Source organism: Argentina silus (assembly GCF_951799395.1).
Source record: "Argentina silus genome assembly, chromosome: 5".
NCBI classification, from domain to species: domain Eukaryota; kingdom Metazoa; phylum Chordata; class Actinopteri; order Argentiniformes; family Argentinidae; genus Argentina; species Argentina silus.
Window position 1 is genome coordinate 13567774 of NC_139659.1, and position 17500 is coordinate 13585273.

At 46.7% G+C, this 17500-nt stretch overlaps 1 protein-coding gene across 1 annotated transcript in view; it reads right to left on the reverse strand.

Annotated features, from left to right (window-relative positions):
• LOC310804718 (transmembrane protein 132C) overlaps nt 1-17500 on the reverse strand; it is a gene marked incomplete at both ends in the record, with an annotated part of 98414 nt that overhangs the window by 69614 nt on the left and 11300 nt on the right. Inside the window, one exon of the mRNA XM_083670036.1 lies at nt 4016-4931. Within this exon, the coding sequence (XP_083526162.1) occupies nt 4016-4931 (916 nt within the window). The remainder of the gene's footprint in view (nt 1-4015; nt 4932-17500) is intronic.

Sequence of the window (17500 nt, forward strand, 5' to 3'; positions counted from 1 at the left end):
CAGATGGAGGGGGTGAGGGAGGAGAGGGTGGAGGACGGTGAGGGAGGGAGGGAGGGAGGGAGGAGAGCGGGTGAGGAGAGCGGGAAAGCAGGGGGAGAGAGAGGTTGAGAGAGACGGAGGAGAAGGTGGAGGAGGGTGAGGGAGGGAGGGAGGAGGGTGGAGGATCAAGGAGAGTGAGGGTTGAGACGCCAGATAATCAGGTTGAGGGACCTGTAGTTCCTCCAAAACATGAAATATGGAAACGTGGAAATACAGTATTCTGCTTCTGCTCTAATATGTACATGGAAGGAGACATTCAGAACAGATAGAGAGAGAAGGAGAGAGAGAGAGAGAGAGAGAGAGAGAGAGAGAGAAAGAGAGAGAGGGTGGGAGGGAGAGAGAGAGAGAGAGGGTAGGAGAGAGAGAGAAAGAGAGAGAGAGAGAGAGAGACAGAGAGAGAGAGAGAGGGAGAGAGAGAGAGGGAGAGAGAGACAGAGACAGAGAAACACAGAGAGAGAGAGAGAGAGAGAGACAGAGAGAGAGAGGGAGAGAGAGGGAGAGAGAGAGAGGGAGAGAGAGAGAGAGAGTGAGAGAGAGACACAGAGAGACAGAGAGCAAGAGAGGGGGTGTCTATGAAGAAAAACGTCCAGATAAGTATGAACCCAGAATTGGAAGATGGAGGTGAAGCTATCTCTGTGACCTTTAACAAGAACCAGATCATAGAGAAGAGCAACAACCATAGCGATAAGCTGCAGAGGACACATCCTTATTCCAACCTTTTCTCTCCATGATCTTTCAGGCGGCTCTTTGGCCTATCACCAACCGTACAGACGCAAGGCGTGGAATTGTGAGCTGCGTTAAGGATCAGATTAACCCAGTGACGAATTGACGGAGGACCGTGTCATGACTGCATGTCTCTGTAAGTTCTTAATAACATTGACTTAACACTGAGATTGCCGACAAAATTCTGCACATTCCAGAATTGTGGGTGAGCCGTGATGGGAGAATGTCCCCAGTGAGCAACATAACACAACATTTGAGTTTGAAATTCTGCAAAAAAGATGCCTTTTAACACATGATTTTCGAGATTCCCTTCCATGGTGAGAGATTTCCACTGTTACCTTCCATACTGTAATCATTATACATTTGCAAACATTAACATGCACACCTTGGGGGGGGGGGGGGGGGGGGGGAACCTGCCGTATTACAATACAGCTGGGGCTATTCATCTTTTGAAAAGGGTGTTAATTCACTCACGCGTAAATTGTGTTTTCATTTGCATTATGAATGAGGAAGTAAACCCTGCTCCGACCTGTTGCTGAGCTCTCATTCGCTAATGAGGGAGGAGAGACGGATCAGGATCCCTCTGGGAGACTTTAGTATGACAAACACATCATGAATTCACAGTCGCCTTAACGACGTGTGTGGGTGGATGTGGTCTTACGATAATGATTAGCAAACATCGGAGGGAGTGTAGTGTGAGCGTTGAATGCCGTTAAAGAGCTCTAATTGCATTCATGCAGATTAGAATATTTGATTACACTTAAGATTGCATTAGCCTAGACCAGATCAGATGAGACACTGTAGATTAGACAGCTCATTACAAGGGAGAAAAAACTTGCTAATGAAATTAGTCATGTGGAGAGAAGATACTGTAGTGATGGACACAGGTAAATATAGAAAGGTTATATGATGATGAATCAATTAGTGGAGTCACGCGTGTTTGATATCACTCATTCCGTTCCATGCATTACAAAGAGCCCGTCCTCTGATTTCTACCTCCTCCAGCCTCCCCTGTGATGAATATACACACGACCAGTGATGCCGGTCACAGTCACAGTGCGCGCGCGCACACACACACACACACACATACACAGACACAATAAGGGCTGGTAAACTCCAGGAAACCTCCCTATCAGCAGGCCTCAGATGGCCCTCTCAATCCCAAACTCTGGAGCTGGGCCCAATATTACACACACACACACACACACACACACACACACACACACACACACACACACACACACACACACACACACACACACACACACACACACACACACACACACACACACACACACACACACACACACACACACACACACACACACACAACACCTCCAGGGGCTATAGAAGGCTATAGAACTTGGCACAGTCACACACACAGTCAAACATTGGGTACCAGTCAGAGAGTAAAATCACGTGGTTCCTTTCTAGAACCGTATCATCAGACAGAACCAGCACAGGGGCTGCGGCTACACAGAGGACACAGCACAGAGAGTTCTAGTTAGACACCATCAAAGCCTCCATTTCTTTAAACATGGCTGATAACCAGGAGACCGTCTGGAGTGGAACCACTGTAAGGCTTAGGGGGGTGATGAATAGTTTATAGTTGCTGTTTGGTGTGTAGGTTTGACTCAAGTTCACATACCATGCTTTCCCAATGGAAACCCTACAGCAAATCTAACCTCTAAAACGTCTAACCTTGAACAATATGAGCAACTTAGCCAAACTGTGGCTCAAAGAAAAACTCTAAAGTTAGGAAGTCCAATAAACACACACACACACACACACACACACACACACACACACACACGCGGAGCCCAAACACTTAGAGTAAAAAACACCTAGAGTAAAAGTTCATCATCACTCTGGCAAGTGGAAAAGCTGTGAGGCGTTTTGGTTGATTTGCTACTTGCTCAGGTTGACAAATCACCAGAGCCTTTTATCACGGCGCGCTAACAGTTTCATCCCCTGTGATTTAGATCTCAGCCATGAAAGTAGCGAAGAGGAAATGTGTATTCCTTACATCTTCATTGGCGTGGCCTGTGGAGCGTCTTCTGCCGCTTTGTCATATTCTAATTAGCACTCAAAGCTCAATGAATCAATAACAAGTTTCTTTGTTCTGCAGTCGCCTTAAATGATATGTTTCTCAGAGTCTCAGTGGTTGTTCAGAAGTCAAAGAGGCGCTCCACGCTCTGTTCTTGGAAAGAAAAAAAAAAAGAAAAAAGAAACGGATCCATGGAAATGCTGGATTGATGTCCAAAGTTACCAGGTTTTTTTTACACTTTTTTGTACATTTTGCTAAAATCCCCTACGGACTAGACTACGACCGAGACCACACACATTGTTTTCAACAGTCTCTTTAGTTGCTAACTGTGTGTTGTAGTTACTGCGTGTAGATATACTGTGTTGCACAGACTTATTTCAAATACTATGTATGAGATTAGAGGAAATACTTTACTCAGCAGCTGTCATGGACTAAATCATGGCATTCTGCTGTGGTGACACACCCGTAGATCACCAGCTAGCGGTAGATCACCACCTCGTTGCTGCTAGATCTCTGTTTTATTATTGATTTATGAGAGAGAGAAAAATAAAATAATACGAAACCATTTCTAACCATTTTTAATTTCACCTCTCTATCTCTGACCATTAACTTGATTGACATCAAATCCAGCAAGTCGAAGCCAATCCACTCAGCAACACTTCTAGAATAGGGATAAAGTGAGTTTCTACCATGAATAATGGTACCCTGCATACAACTGGGGAGCTGTGTTTCCCTTTCTTGTGTGTTTCAGTCTTAGATGTAGAGTTCTAGATCCTCTCAGCTTGGCTATGGACAAAGTAGACCTCATTTAGAATGAGGTTGAGCACCCCTGGCATACTGTATGATACGTCTGTGACATTTAGAAACCAGAGGCGGTGAACCGTAGCCCATTGACCGTGAGCAGATCTAATGATTCACTATGACTCATTAGATGACTAAGACTCCCTGAAGACTGTTGGATGCCAGCTCACAGGTCCGGTTACTGTCCAAACACACCCGGCGTAAGAGTGTGAAGAGAGTGAGAATGACAGCGGAGGCAAACACAACACAATCAATCTCCGTCTGTTCTTCACCTGAAATAATTATCTTTTGCTGTCACAGTGCCCGAGCCACGATGTAATAGTGTACAAACACCCATGCCTACACATCAGATCAAATATAGCCCAGTTCATCTTCCTCTGCACCTTCCCAGGGAGACTCACTCACCTGAGGGTGAAGATCTGTACAGGTGAGAGGCTGGAGAGAGCCAGGAAGGTGGTCACGGTCTCCCTCTGCCTGATGGGTCTGGACGGCACCATCACCACAAAGTTACTGTCCAGTCTGAGCTCCAGCAGGGGCTGGAACAGCCGCACGCTCCCGATACGCTGCATGGGCGTGGGCCCCGAGAAGTACCCCATGGGCCCCTGCTGCTCCGTCCGGATGGAACTGCCCTTCCGCGAGTCCTCTGAGCTGCACTCCCCGCTGTCTGTGGACTGTACCATGTAGTACAGCTCCACGGGGGTGCCGTGGGCTTGTTCCGTGGCCCTCTGCCTCCCGGCCCTCACCGTCGGGGGGCTGAACCAGCCGGCCAGGGGCTCCAGCTCGGCCACGCACATCCCCAGCTCCCCCTCCAGCCTGCACGTGCCCCGAACCTCCTGGGTCTCGTGGAAGGCGAACATCCGGACGCAGGGCAGCCTGTGGATTGCGCTGTAGTCGTCCCAGTCGCGGCCCGCCACGTAGAACAGCACCTGCACCTTGGGCCAGCTGGGGTGGATCCTCTCGCTGATGATGAAGGTGTGGACCTTCCAGTTGTAGGGGAACAGGGAGGGAGACGAAGAGGAGGACGGCAGCGAGGTGAAGGAAGGTCCGTTGAAGGGCCCAGGGGTCTGGAGGAGGTCCAGGGGGATGGGCTGCTGGACGGACAGGGGGCCATAGCTGGCGTTGATGGAGGGCATCCTCCGGGCTTGCTGGATGAAGAAGGGCTCGGTCCGCGCCTGCAGACTGGAGTTCCTCATCAGGTCCTGGTTGGCCTCCTTCAGGAAGAAGGCAGACTCTGCATTGAGGACCTGGTAGCTGACGGGCAGGTAGGTGGGCATTGGACCGAACCTCTGGAGCCCCTCCAGGATCACCCTACTGTCTGCCACTGAGAGAGAGAGAGAGAGAGAGAGAGGGGGGGGGGGGGGAGGGAGAGGGAGAGGGAGAGGGAGAGGGAGAGGGAGAGAGAACAAGAACGAGCACAAGAGAGAGAAAAAGTGAGAGAGAGAAAGAGAGGGAGCAAGAGAAAGAGAAATATTTATCAGTTTACCTTCAACCTGTTAACCTCAATAATAATGTCTGAGCAGAAAGCAAACAAAAGGAGTAAGAGAGAAGGAGAGACAGAGAGAGAAGGAAAGTAAACGCAAGAGAGAAAGACTGTAGCAGTCAATACTATACATGAAGGTGCCTGTACGTGCCTATACCTAGATGTACAGCAGGGCAATGACTGAAGGAAAATATTGCATTAACTTGTTTTTACAAAGTATTACGGTAATTAAACGGTATAGATTACAGAGGTTGGTGTTATTTCACAAGTGAAACTCTCCTGATTGCACATAATGTAATACAACAAACTACTGAACTATGGAATTGCAAAGTAATTATACTGCACAGATATATCGGGCAACCTGAGAGATTGGAGAAAGAGAACTCCAGGACCATGGAAAGCATACTGAACACTTCACAGAGAGTCTATTTCTATACATTGAGGTGCCCCTGGGCATAAGCAGTCCAATTCCACTTTAATTGGGTGGTAATGTAAAGCGATAAGTTGCAAGAGTCCAATTCCATACGACATCACTTTCATGCTTCGCTACTTTCATTATATGTGCATCTCTGGCTTCCTTTGTTTAAACAGACATCACTCCACACTACCACTACCTTGTTTACCATTCCACACACACACACACACACACACACGCGCACACGCACATACGCGCACACACACACACGCGCACACACACACACACACACACACATACGCACACACACACACACACACACACACACACACACACACGCACACACACATACGCACACACACAGACACACACACACACATACTCCGGGCCCGGCACCACAACGGGCTTTGAGGGGGGAGATACCACTGTGGCGTAAAACACTTTGAAACGCACTTCTCTCCTTATAAAACAGCTCAGTAGCCCGCTCTCCGCTGGCAAGACAGCTGCGTGTGTCAGGGAACACATTTTGATGTCTTTGTAAGATCAATTATCCAACCAAATAATATCAATAGGACCAAGCCCAGATAGTTGCGCCTCCCCAGATATTTCATGCGGACCCATATTGACTTTCCCCTGGTGCCAAGCCTGCGTCCCATGTCTCTGGAAACAGCTGAAGCTGAATTTGACCAGGCACTCTTATCGATCTGGACACACCCAGCATGTCCCCCGTCTCCCCCTTACCCTCTCCTCCTTCCGTCCCCCGCCCCCCCCCCCCCTCCGCCATCAAGCTACAGATATTTGGTCTGATGGAGGATCATTGATTTCCCGTCGTGGTCGTTCCGTGCCGCAAGGGGAGAGGGGGGAGGGAGGAGGGGGGAGAGGCGGGAGAGGGGGGACAGGGAGTGCAGGGAGACGGCTCGTGGCAGCCTGGCAGGGACCAGCCTGAGGGCTGAGGGCACAACAACAACAACAACAACAACAACAGCAACGCCAACAACAGGAGTGGTACTGAAGAAAGCGTGAATACTGAGCACAAAGTCTGTCTCAGTCTAACAGAATAAAGACCACCGGGATATGAACTAGGGTTGGTATAGTATCTATAGGACCGGGATGTGAACTAGGGTTGGTATAGTATCTATAGGACCGGGATATGAACTAGGGTTGGTATAGTATCTATAGGACCGGGATATGAACTAGGGTTGGTATAGTATCTATAGGACCAGGAGATGAACTAGGGTTGGTATAGTATCTATAGGGCCGGTTTTCTGGACACAGATTAAGTTTAGTTCTGTACTAAAATGCATCTTCAATGGAGATTTTCTATTGAAACTTGATATTTCGTCTTGGACTACAGTAGGTTTCATTTCAAGTCCAGAACACCGGCCCGTAGTGAGTAGTTTCTAGTGTCAGTACAGGAGAATGTAATGAGTCTCTCTCTCTCACTCTCTCACTCTCTCACTCTCTCTCTCTCTCTCTCTCTCTCTGAGGAGAAACTGAGCTGACACACTGTCCCGTTTCGTTTCAACAAACAGTTGTCCCGTGAGGAGCAAAGATAAAAATGTAAAAAAATAAAAAAAAATAATTACACAGGATGTGTTCTAATTGCTTTTTTGAGTATGGGGTTTAGAATGTGACATCAGCAACGCCGTAGTAAAAACTCTGTTGTAAAGCTTGAGAGATTTACTCCCAGTGTGGCCCCACAGGCTCAGTTGGCAGGGGCAGGACTTCATGTCCTTCCTGCACTTGTAAATCACAACCAGAGGACTGTTTCTACAAATCAACATGCTGCTGATTTGTGTCGACGGCTTGACCTCCATCCACCGCCAAATCCTGCCATGTTCAGTCAGCTACGAGATCACTGAATATAACCAAGACCCCCAAAGACAGGAACCAGGGACCAGAACATACCCTAAACCTTTAGGACAGAGACTTGGTAAGATATGGTAAGATAAGATGAGCTTTTTATTGTTTTACAGTTCACGTCAGGACATATTAGAACGTCACAAACAAGAAACCAACAAAATAATAAATCCAACATTCAATAAAAACGATGTGAGGTTTCTGTGAAGTGCTGGTAGTCTGCTAACATATCAAACAGGGATCTCTGTTCCACCGTTTGGCTGATGTTGTATTGATGCATGCTTTGTGAGCCCTAACCCAAGAGACACAGTGACTCCAGACTACAGAGCACGTACTGTACTATTGTAACATTCATGCCATAGAATTCTGCACGCAATAAACAAGTCTGCCTCTGCTGAACGGCATGATATAAGACGTCAAGAAAAGCACACAAAAACGGGGTTACTGAGTATGGGATGCAGAGAGAAAGCTCAGCAGGGATTGGCACAGTGGAGAGAGGCGCAGGTATGATTCAGAGGATTACTGTATGATTCAGCCATTTAAAAATGGGACGCCCCCTACCCTACAGCCCACGGTGAGTAACACAGGGCTGAATGAACATTAAAAGGACTGACCCTCAGTCCCTGTGAGGTCATGCAGCAACTGGCAGGGAACAGTTACCACAGCAGGCAGTGGAGAGGTAAGAGCGAGAGCAAGAGCACCGAACTGTTCCACTGCTCTGGGTAAGAGAGTGTGGGGGAGAGAGAGAGGTGAAATTAGAAGAGGGAGAAAGATCAGTTTATTTAAGTCCTGTGAAATAAAACTAAAGCGAGAGAGAGAGAGAGAGAGAGAGAGAGAGAGAGAGGGAGAGGGAGAGAGAGAGAGAGAGAGAGAGAGAGAGAGAGAGAGAGAGAGAGAGAGAGAGAGAGAGAGGGAGAGGGAGAGAGATTTCAACTGGTCTCTACTGGCAACGTTTCAACGCTGTCCACTATGTTTCTGCAGTGAACTGATTGATGACACTGTTGATCAAGAATATTGAAATGTCCAGAGAGTCCCCAGGATAAACAATACAAATCTAAAAACCCACTGGACAGAAATGTGGTTTAATGATTGATTGAATTGATGAATTAAACACACAGTAAGCAATGTTTATTGAAACCAACCTCTCAACATCATCCACTATCTGCACACCTCCTAGTAAACAGTCTATGCGGAGCTACCGCTAAACCCATGTACACACTCGTAAGATCAGGCAACCCCGACCCAGGAATCAGATCTCTCCTTGTATAGTATGTCAAGTTGAAGACTTGGCTTGACTTTACAAATAAATAATGAATCAAACAAATACATACAAAAAGAGAGAGGGGGAAACAGAGAGGGAGAGAGAGAGAGAAACAAAAGAGAGAGAGAGAGAGAGAGAGAGGGAGAGAGTAAGTGCTTGTACAGTATGTCAAGTTGAAGACTTGGCTTGACTTTACAAATAAATAATTAATCAAACAAATACATACAAAAAGAGAGAGGGGGAAACAGAGAGGGAGAGAGAGAGAGAGAGAAAAAAAGAGAGACAGGGAGAGAGAGACAGGGAGAGAGTAAGTGCTTGTACAGTATGTCAAGTGGATGACTTGGCTTGACTTTACAAATAAATAATTAATCAAACAAATACATACAAAAAGAGAGAGGGGGAAACAGAGAGGGAGAGAGAGAGAGAGAAAAAAGAGAGAGAGAGAGAGAGAGAGAGAAAGGGAGAGAGTTGGTGGTTGGATCTTTTCCATCAGCCTTAGAGAAGTAGTAGACGTGCATGGCCCATATGCCTCCCCCCATCAGCCGACCTAATTACATGAGATAGCTTTGACTTTTAGGTCAAACTGGAGCAATAGCAATATCTTTACATATCTTACGGTCTGTAACGATATGTGAAATTGGAAAGGCAATTGTGAAAAGGACTTACTTTTAAAAATAGCAGATATTTTTGGTAAAGGGCAAAATAATTGTTTACTAAATTTTCCCCCCGATCCACATTTATCCAAGGCAGCAGTTATATTCACTCTCATTGAAAAATAACACTCAACAACCTGGACAGTTGCTAATCGACATGAAGAGGCTTGCAAAGAGGCAAACTACTCATCAGGAAAAAGTGTTTCTATTTAGAACTACATCAGCCCTGTCTTAGTGGACTTACCCTTTTAAGAAAAACACATTTTCAAAAAAAATACAAATAATGTTTAGTCAACCTCACACTTCAAAATGGAGATTGGTAGCAGAAACACTTTGCAATCACTTGATGTGGAGGGAAAAAAAGTTGGGGTTTTGGCGAAGGGTACAGATCTCTAAAGACGTGCTTTACATGAAGCTCCCAATCAAATGGTTATTCTGCTCTACAAACACAGACAGACACAGCTGGGAGGTCTCCGCTGTAAAACTACCCCAGAACACGGCTGACATTTTGATCCTCTTATTGTTGAGTCCCATTCTATTGATAATCACCTCATGATGAGAAGGGTTTTTCAAATCAAGTAATTGCAAATATCAATATGTCCTTGAGTGACTTAGTACATTGAGGCACAGTTAGATATTGGTGCTTTGGTTCGACCTCTTCCTCTCTGCTCTGAAAAAGTGTGCTTTCTGTTGAGAAAACCACTGGGGGACCTTCAAGTCCTCATCAGTACTGTCAGTCTGCATAAGTGGAAACTCTTCCCTTTTTATCCAAATACAATGGGATGAAAGAGCCAGTCTGTTTGGGCTCCTTAGTGGCAGATAGAAACAGCAGCAGCTCGTCTGACACAAAAACTGCCATTGGCAAACTGAGGAAGTTTAAAAACCTTATCAAACACAGACTCCTGATAATGCCGACACAGAGAAGAACAAGTGGATATTTCGGGGTTTCTAAACCCATCGGGTGTGACAAGTAACTCTAAAGCGAGAGAAACAACATTTGACTCGTTGGAGAGAATTCTTGTAGGGAAGACAAGACTACAATGTTTCAACAAACAGCTTCAACAGAGAGAACAGAGATTTGGACTTGTTAAAAACTCACTTGATATAAAGCACTTATATATCACATTTTTGTGCAACTGCACAAAGACGCTAACAATGGTCATCTGGGAATCATAATCGACTTTGGTTTGTGCTGACACAGAACCTTACCATCAGTGAATGTACTGGAGCAAAGCTGTAGATTACTATAACATACTCGCCTGAGGGGTAGTCTGCCCTGAGCTGTAAACTCAAACCTTGAGGATAGCCAGTCAGAAGCAGGTTTTAGGCTGTCATAATTGGAGTGCCTTAAGACATCCGCTCTCAACCGCCCTGCGTGGTGAGAAATAGAATCTCCCCGTGAGAGATGTGTGCCCAAGGTAACAGCCATGGACAGATGACCATGCTAATCGCTCTAAGTGCCCGCCACGTACACTGACATATTATGTCAGAGGGAAGGCTTGGTTGGAGCAGAGGGGCCGCTCAGAGTCCGGGGTTAATCGGATCACTTAAAATCCAAGCCCCACTTCATCTTTCATCACCGGGCAGGCCACGCGTGCACATTCATGCTGCAATCGATACGCTAAATCAAGTTTTCCCCTCGTTGAGAAATGGAGGGAAATAAGGCATTGTGACTTTGCAGAGAGGGATGAAGTGGGGCTAATATCTTTTATGGACATCAGCCATCAGTCTTCTTCCCTTGTGTTTCTCCATATGGATGATGAGCCTGGGTTGTTTTCATTCTGAAAACCCTTTTATGTGGGGCCCGTAACAGTAAATGGTGCCAGTGGCATAGCTTGTAGCTCATACAGGCACAGCACAGTCGCCATCTCGTATGAAAGGAGGGAAGGAGGGAAGGAGGGAAGGAGGGAAGGCGGGAAGGAGGGAATGAATGAGCCTTCATCATATGTTAAGAACACACATTCACTCATTCCTACAACCACATACCTTTTGTTATTATCTCAGGCACGTTCCAGTCAGTACATTCTATGTTCTGCACCTCCCTGTCTATCATAACTGTCACCGGAATCTTCTCAAAACATGTAATTAAACCTAATTATATGTGCTGAAATCAAATTTACTGTTGTTGTCATCATCGTTGTTGTTGTTGTTGTTTCCACAGCAAATGAATCGCGCCACAAGCAGCCCCAACAATTAGAGTGCAGAGGTAATTGCTCTGGATCACGATGTTTAAAATCCATCTTCTCCTTGTTTCCCCAGATGGAAATAATACATTTCAATTCTATAGGAATCTGGAAGAGGAGAAAAAAACGCTAATGGAAAAAAACACCTCGCTTGAGCATTATTTATGCCTGGCTGGGGAAAACTCTCTCAGCATCTGCCCAGAATCTCTTTATCTGCATGGAGGCCGTTTTGAGCACTAAAGCTTGCAGGGAGCCATGCTTCCCGGTGGGGTTACTGAGCAATGAACGGTGCTCCAGCAGTTGTGGAAGATGGGAGGGAAAAAAACAGAAGCTCCACCGCTTTAAGACACATTTGGGACCTGAATTGGCTTTTTATGACACTTCAATCCTGCCCAGTGTCTGTAGAGCCGATGTTGTGCATCGTAGGGAGACAGAAGGAGGGAGGGGAGGGGGGATGGTAGAGGGAGGGGTGGAGGGATGAAGGGATGGAAGGATGGAGGGATGGAGGGACGGAGTACGGAGCGAGAAGGCATTTAGTGGAGATGAACTAGGAGGGGGACTGTCAGAGTGGTGCAGGGAGTCAAATGCGCTGAGCTGAGCAATAAAGCAGTTAGTTATAAGGGCCTTCCTCTAAGGACCTTCCTATAAGGACCTTCCTATAAGGACCTTCCTATAAGGGCCTTCCTCTAAGGACCTTCCTATAAGGGCCTTTCTATAAGGGCCTTCCTATAAGGGCCTTCCTCTAAGGGCCATCCTATAAGGACCAACACAGAAGCAATCTAAAGAGGCCAACTTTCCCTTTAAGTCCCCCTTGTGTCACTGACGCCTGTAGATTGCCAGACGAGAGCCCAGCAGAGCAACAGCATCCTTCCTCAACAGCATCCTATATTCATGTCAGGGTTGAATATATCATCAGATCTCGTCTCTCTCTCTCTCTCTCTCTCTCTCTCTCTATCCGGTTCATACACAGGAGGCTGCACTCGACGTAAGTAAACAAACGACAGTGACAATGACAGATTGCATGGCGCTCTGCTCAGACAAGAGCCAGGCCTTTGTCATAAATAACAGCGTCTGCAGACACAGGGTAATCACTTCCAAGTGAACATATCCAGGTAGAGATTATAGCCTTGGGCAACATGTTCCTTTACATTTTACAATATATATTTTATTAGCAGGAGAGAACTTGTACAGGGGGGTAACAGGGGAGAAGAGGTCTCGGGGTTAGGGTTAGTATAGAGGGGGTAGTGAGGGTGAAGCGGTCATTAGGAGGGACTGTTAAGATGTAGCTTGAAGAGATGGGTTTTCAATCTACGGCGGAAGATTGGAAGTGACTTTGCAGTCCTGACTGTTGTGGGAAGCTCATTCCACCAGCGGGGCACCAGGACAGTGAAAAGCCGTGACTGAGTAGCACGGCCACTGCATCCACGTAGAGGCGGCGGCAGCATGCTGTGTTGTGTCACGATCCCACAAGTTCAAGTTTCAGGTTTATTTGTCCTTACATCATGTACAAGTATACAGAGCAGCTCTACAACATCAATCAACATCAACAATAGAATGTAATAAGGATAAAATGTAAACATAATCATAAACATAAATGTAAACATAAATATAAGCACTAAAATTAGTAACAGTAAATAAGTAAAACATTTTCAGAATAAAAGTGAGCCAGAAACTCAAAGGGGTGTACTGTAAACTCAAGTACTGGTTAAGGCATTAACCTGTGTCATGTCATGTCATGTCATGTCATGTCATGTCCATCATGACCAGGACAAAAGGGAGTCTGCAGAGGCTGGCTTCTCTAAATATGTCTATCTGTGGAATAAGGTCAGACGATTGCTACAGGGCATAGTGCCACGGGCATAGATATGGTAAAACAGCAGCATTGATTCAATAATAACCACATATAACCCAAGTTCTCTCTGGCCCTTTAAAAGGATGCTTGTCATTTGAGTGACTCAGGCATGAAGTGTATTTCAACAGCAATTAATAAGACTGTTTCATTTCCAGTCACTGTGGAGAGAGGACTGTTTTGTCCCAAGAGCAACACTGTGAGTGGAATTGCGTGTTCACATTTATTGTGAATGAAAGGTTTGAAGTGGATTACAGTTGTGTAGATTTTCTTAGAATAAAAATAGTTTATGTTTGGGGGGGGTTGGGTTTGTACTGATATATAAAGTTGATTTTATTTCTACAGAACAGAGAGATGAGATGGATCGTGTGACAAGTGTGCCCTAGAAATTGTTTGCCGATTTAGTTTGCCGATTTAGTTTGCCGATTTAAACTGCGATTTTGCGGAGAGAGCCAAACACATTCACAGCACGCGCACGGTTCTCTACGGAGCGAAGCGTAGCCAATGGAGTGTGTAGAAAGCACAACACGGCACATGTGTGTAAAATGTACACAGCGGCCCCATGCAAAGGAATGCTACACAGTAATGTGCATGTTCCCTATGTGAAAAATACACCCCACACTGTGCAAAGGGAAGATGAGAGTGGAAAAACATGAAAGAGTGTCTGACTGCTCCTTGACTGTGTAAGAGGGACATACAGGCCCCGTACCAAGCAGATAAACGCAGAGAAGTTAGAGGCGCGCGTGTGTGTGTGTGTGTGTGTGTGTGTGTGTGTGTGTGTGTGTGTGTGTGTGTGTTCCTCTCCAGGGCTCTCTTTCCCAACACGAAGTCTGATCAAACCCATTTCTGTGCCTCCCAGGGAATCCCCCTCATTCAGGCCTTGATGAAATGGCTTTGGGGTCATGCTGTGCCCCTCGGCACCAGGGTCTGCTGTCGAGAGAAGTGTGTGTATGTGCGTGCGTGTGTGCGTGCTCATCCCCCATCCACACACACACACCACCACATTAGCCCCGAGCCTTCTCTGTAAACAGAATGTCTACATGAGCCGGCATGCTCCAAACCTAATATGGATGATCAAAAGTTTTCCCTCCAAAGCCCTAACTCTAATATCTGTAAGAATAGTCCAAATGCATTTACAGGCTGAGTGTAAGTCGTAGGGAGCCTCTGGCAGAAGGAGAAGATTGTGTTCATCAGTGCTACTGGAGGGGGGGAAATATGCTTCTGACAGCGCCTTGGTGATAAACAGCACAGAGGCACGGAGCCCTGGTCTCAGATGGCCCAGAGGAAAGTACTGTGCTCAGCCTGGAGAGGGAAGAAACGAAACAAGGCATTTCTGCGCTGCTCTGAAAATCTGAAATTAAATGAACTCGGGGTCTCCTGCATGCACAGCTCACAGCGCACCGCGCTTAAGCGATATCATCCTCCTCCTCCTCCTCCTTCTCCTCCTCCTCCACCCATAAGTGCTAGAGAGAATTTGAGTCTCACTTTGTTTGGGGCGGGGAGGGGGGTGGGGGGGGGGGGGGGTAGAAGAAAGTACAGACAAAGAAAAAGAATGTGTAACTGTCATTTTCACTCTGTTTTCTCCTCCCTGCCTGGCCTGATGTTGTGACTAACAGCAGCGAAAAGTTTAGATGAAGTCAGATAATCACCTTGCGCTTGCCTCAGGTTTCGCTGAGAAAAAGCTTTTCAAAAAAAGTTTCCCATCTTTTTATGGCTGGTCATAAAATAAGGAGCCGCATCATAAAATGTCTCTATACCTCCATGGCACTTTAAAAAGCTGTCTCTCGATGGAACATCAGTCCTGGGTGAAATATGAAACCTCGCTGGCCCCAAGGTCACATGGCCTATAGATGGAGAGTAAATCCACCTTAGAGATTACGGATCTGCGTCTGCGTCTCTCTCTCTCTCTCTCTCTCTCTCTCTCTCTCTCTCTCTCTCTCTCTCTCTCTCTCTCTCTCTCTCTCTCTCTCTCTCTCTCTCTCTCTCTCTCTCTCTCTCTCTCTCTCTCTCACCCACACTTGTGGTCAGTAATGAAGGGCTAAGTGGAGTTGTGGCACAACGACAACAGTTTGTGTTATTGTTAATAGACTGAGGTGTTAAAGACGCACACTCTGAGCTGCTCCTGCTTTCAAAAGACGGCCTTCAGAATCCTTTGTTTGTGTTCCAGTTTAACAACATCTCCCTTTGTTGTGGAAAATGCATGCCGTATTGGAGGAGGGCTCCATTCCATGCATCACGATGAGCCCGTCCTCCGATTTCTACCTCCACCAGCCTCCCCTGTTCTATACGGTGGTATGGCAAGTATGGCAATGTTATATATAAATATGCTATTTAGCTGACACTTTTATCCAAAGCGACTTACATTGCAGTGAGCGCATACATTTCAGTATACATATATGGTCCCGGCAGGAAACAGACCCACAACCTTAGCTTTGTTAGCTCTACCAACTGAGCCACAGAAGACCACAATGTTCCCTCTGAATATGCATACAAGGAAAACAGAATTCAAATTTCCGTTGTACTGTAGGAAACCAAACCTCCCTCTCAGCAACATGGCAACCTTTAGCAGTATTTACTTATCATACAGTTTTAATGAGAGGAGAGTGGGCTTTAAAGTACAGTGTTTATTCTACAAAAGCCCAGAGGTTATGATTCCAAAACATTATGAGCCAAATATACCCTCATATGATGTTTAATGGTCTCAAAGCACAGCTGATCCAATTAATTTCATCTATTCCTCTTAAAACGGCGCTGCCGTAGCAGCTGGATGGCCTCTCAGCACAGCCAGACAGCGAACACAGTCGACTCATGTGGACTTCAAGAGGGCCCTCATACAATGCACAGTCATGTGGATGGAGAGCTGCAGGATATTCCAGTGTTTAAACCTCCCCGGGTACAGAGGTCTCAGAGCTTTGATATCAGCGCACAAAGAGAGAGAGAGGCAGTAAAACATCAAATGTTGTGGTTTATCAGACACCAACACACTGACATGTCAAACGCAGGATCCGACACTGAATGCCTCACCCTGCCTTCCTCTGCCTCACCCTGCCTCCCTCTACCTCACTCTGCCTCACCCTGCATCACCTTGCCTCCCTCTGCCTCACCCTGCCTCCCTCTGCCTCACCCTGCCTCCATCTGCCTCACCGTGCCTCACCCTAGCCCTTTAAAAGGATGCTTGGTTGAGATACTGTATGTCTCCACTCAACCATGATTCCAGGTTCTACCCCTCACACCTGACATGGAGACAGTAGGGATACAACAGACACTTTTGTCCAAACAGGTAAAACAGGGTTCAAGCCATGTGTGAAAGACAGTTAGAGGGTGATATAAATAAGAGTGAGGGTGGACATTGGACAGCCACACATCTTAATTAGTCCTTAGGTCTGGGGACACCCCACCTTGGCAGCTGTAACCCCCCCCCCCCCCCCCCAATCTCCCCTGCCTCTGTCTCTCACCCAGGATTTGTGAGAGGCAGTCCTCCACTGATGAGCCCAGATCGATACCAAAGCCCCCTATTATCATTTCAAACCAAACAAGGGGCCCCAAAATGAAGCTCTCCCTGCCAGCTTAATGACTTCTTCTAAACAATGCCATGGGAAAGACGCTTTGTTGTGTTTGTTGCTATTGATCTGACACCAAGTGGATGGCCCCGACAAATCCATCTGATTCACGTTGGTGTCCCTGTCAAAACAAACCCTTTAGATTCTGTTCTTTCTGTGGGATGCGAACGAGGCGGTGTATGCAGTCGACCGAGGGTGACATGTCTCTCCTCTTTAAGTAACAAAAACACAAACAACGATCTCTTTCTTCACCGGCGGTTAGACGAGCTTGTTAGTGATTGTGGTGACTGTTTCTACTCTTCTAGGCTGTTTGGCTCGCTGACACTGTGCTCAGAGTTCCCCACACCTACTCTGAATACAAACATTGAAAAAAAACACTGGTGGCCTGGGGTGGTCCAGTGGTCTAGCACCATGGCCTGGGGTGGTCCAGTGGTCTAGCACCATGGCCTGGGGTGGTCCAGTGGTCTAGCACCATGGCCTGGGGTGGTCCAGTGGTCTAGCACCATGGCCTGGGGTGGACCAGTGGTCTAGCACCATGACCTACAGTGCACACACGTATGCCCATGTCGGCATGGGCATACGTGTGTATCGCTGCTGTCCTCCACTATTCCCTCTCCCACCTGGAAAAC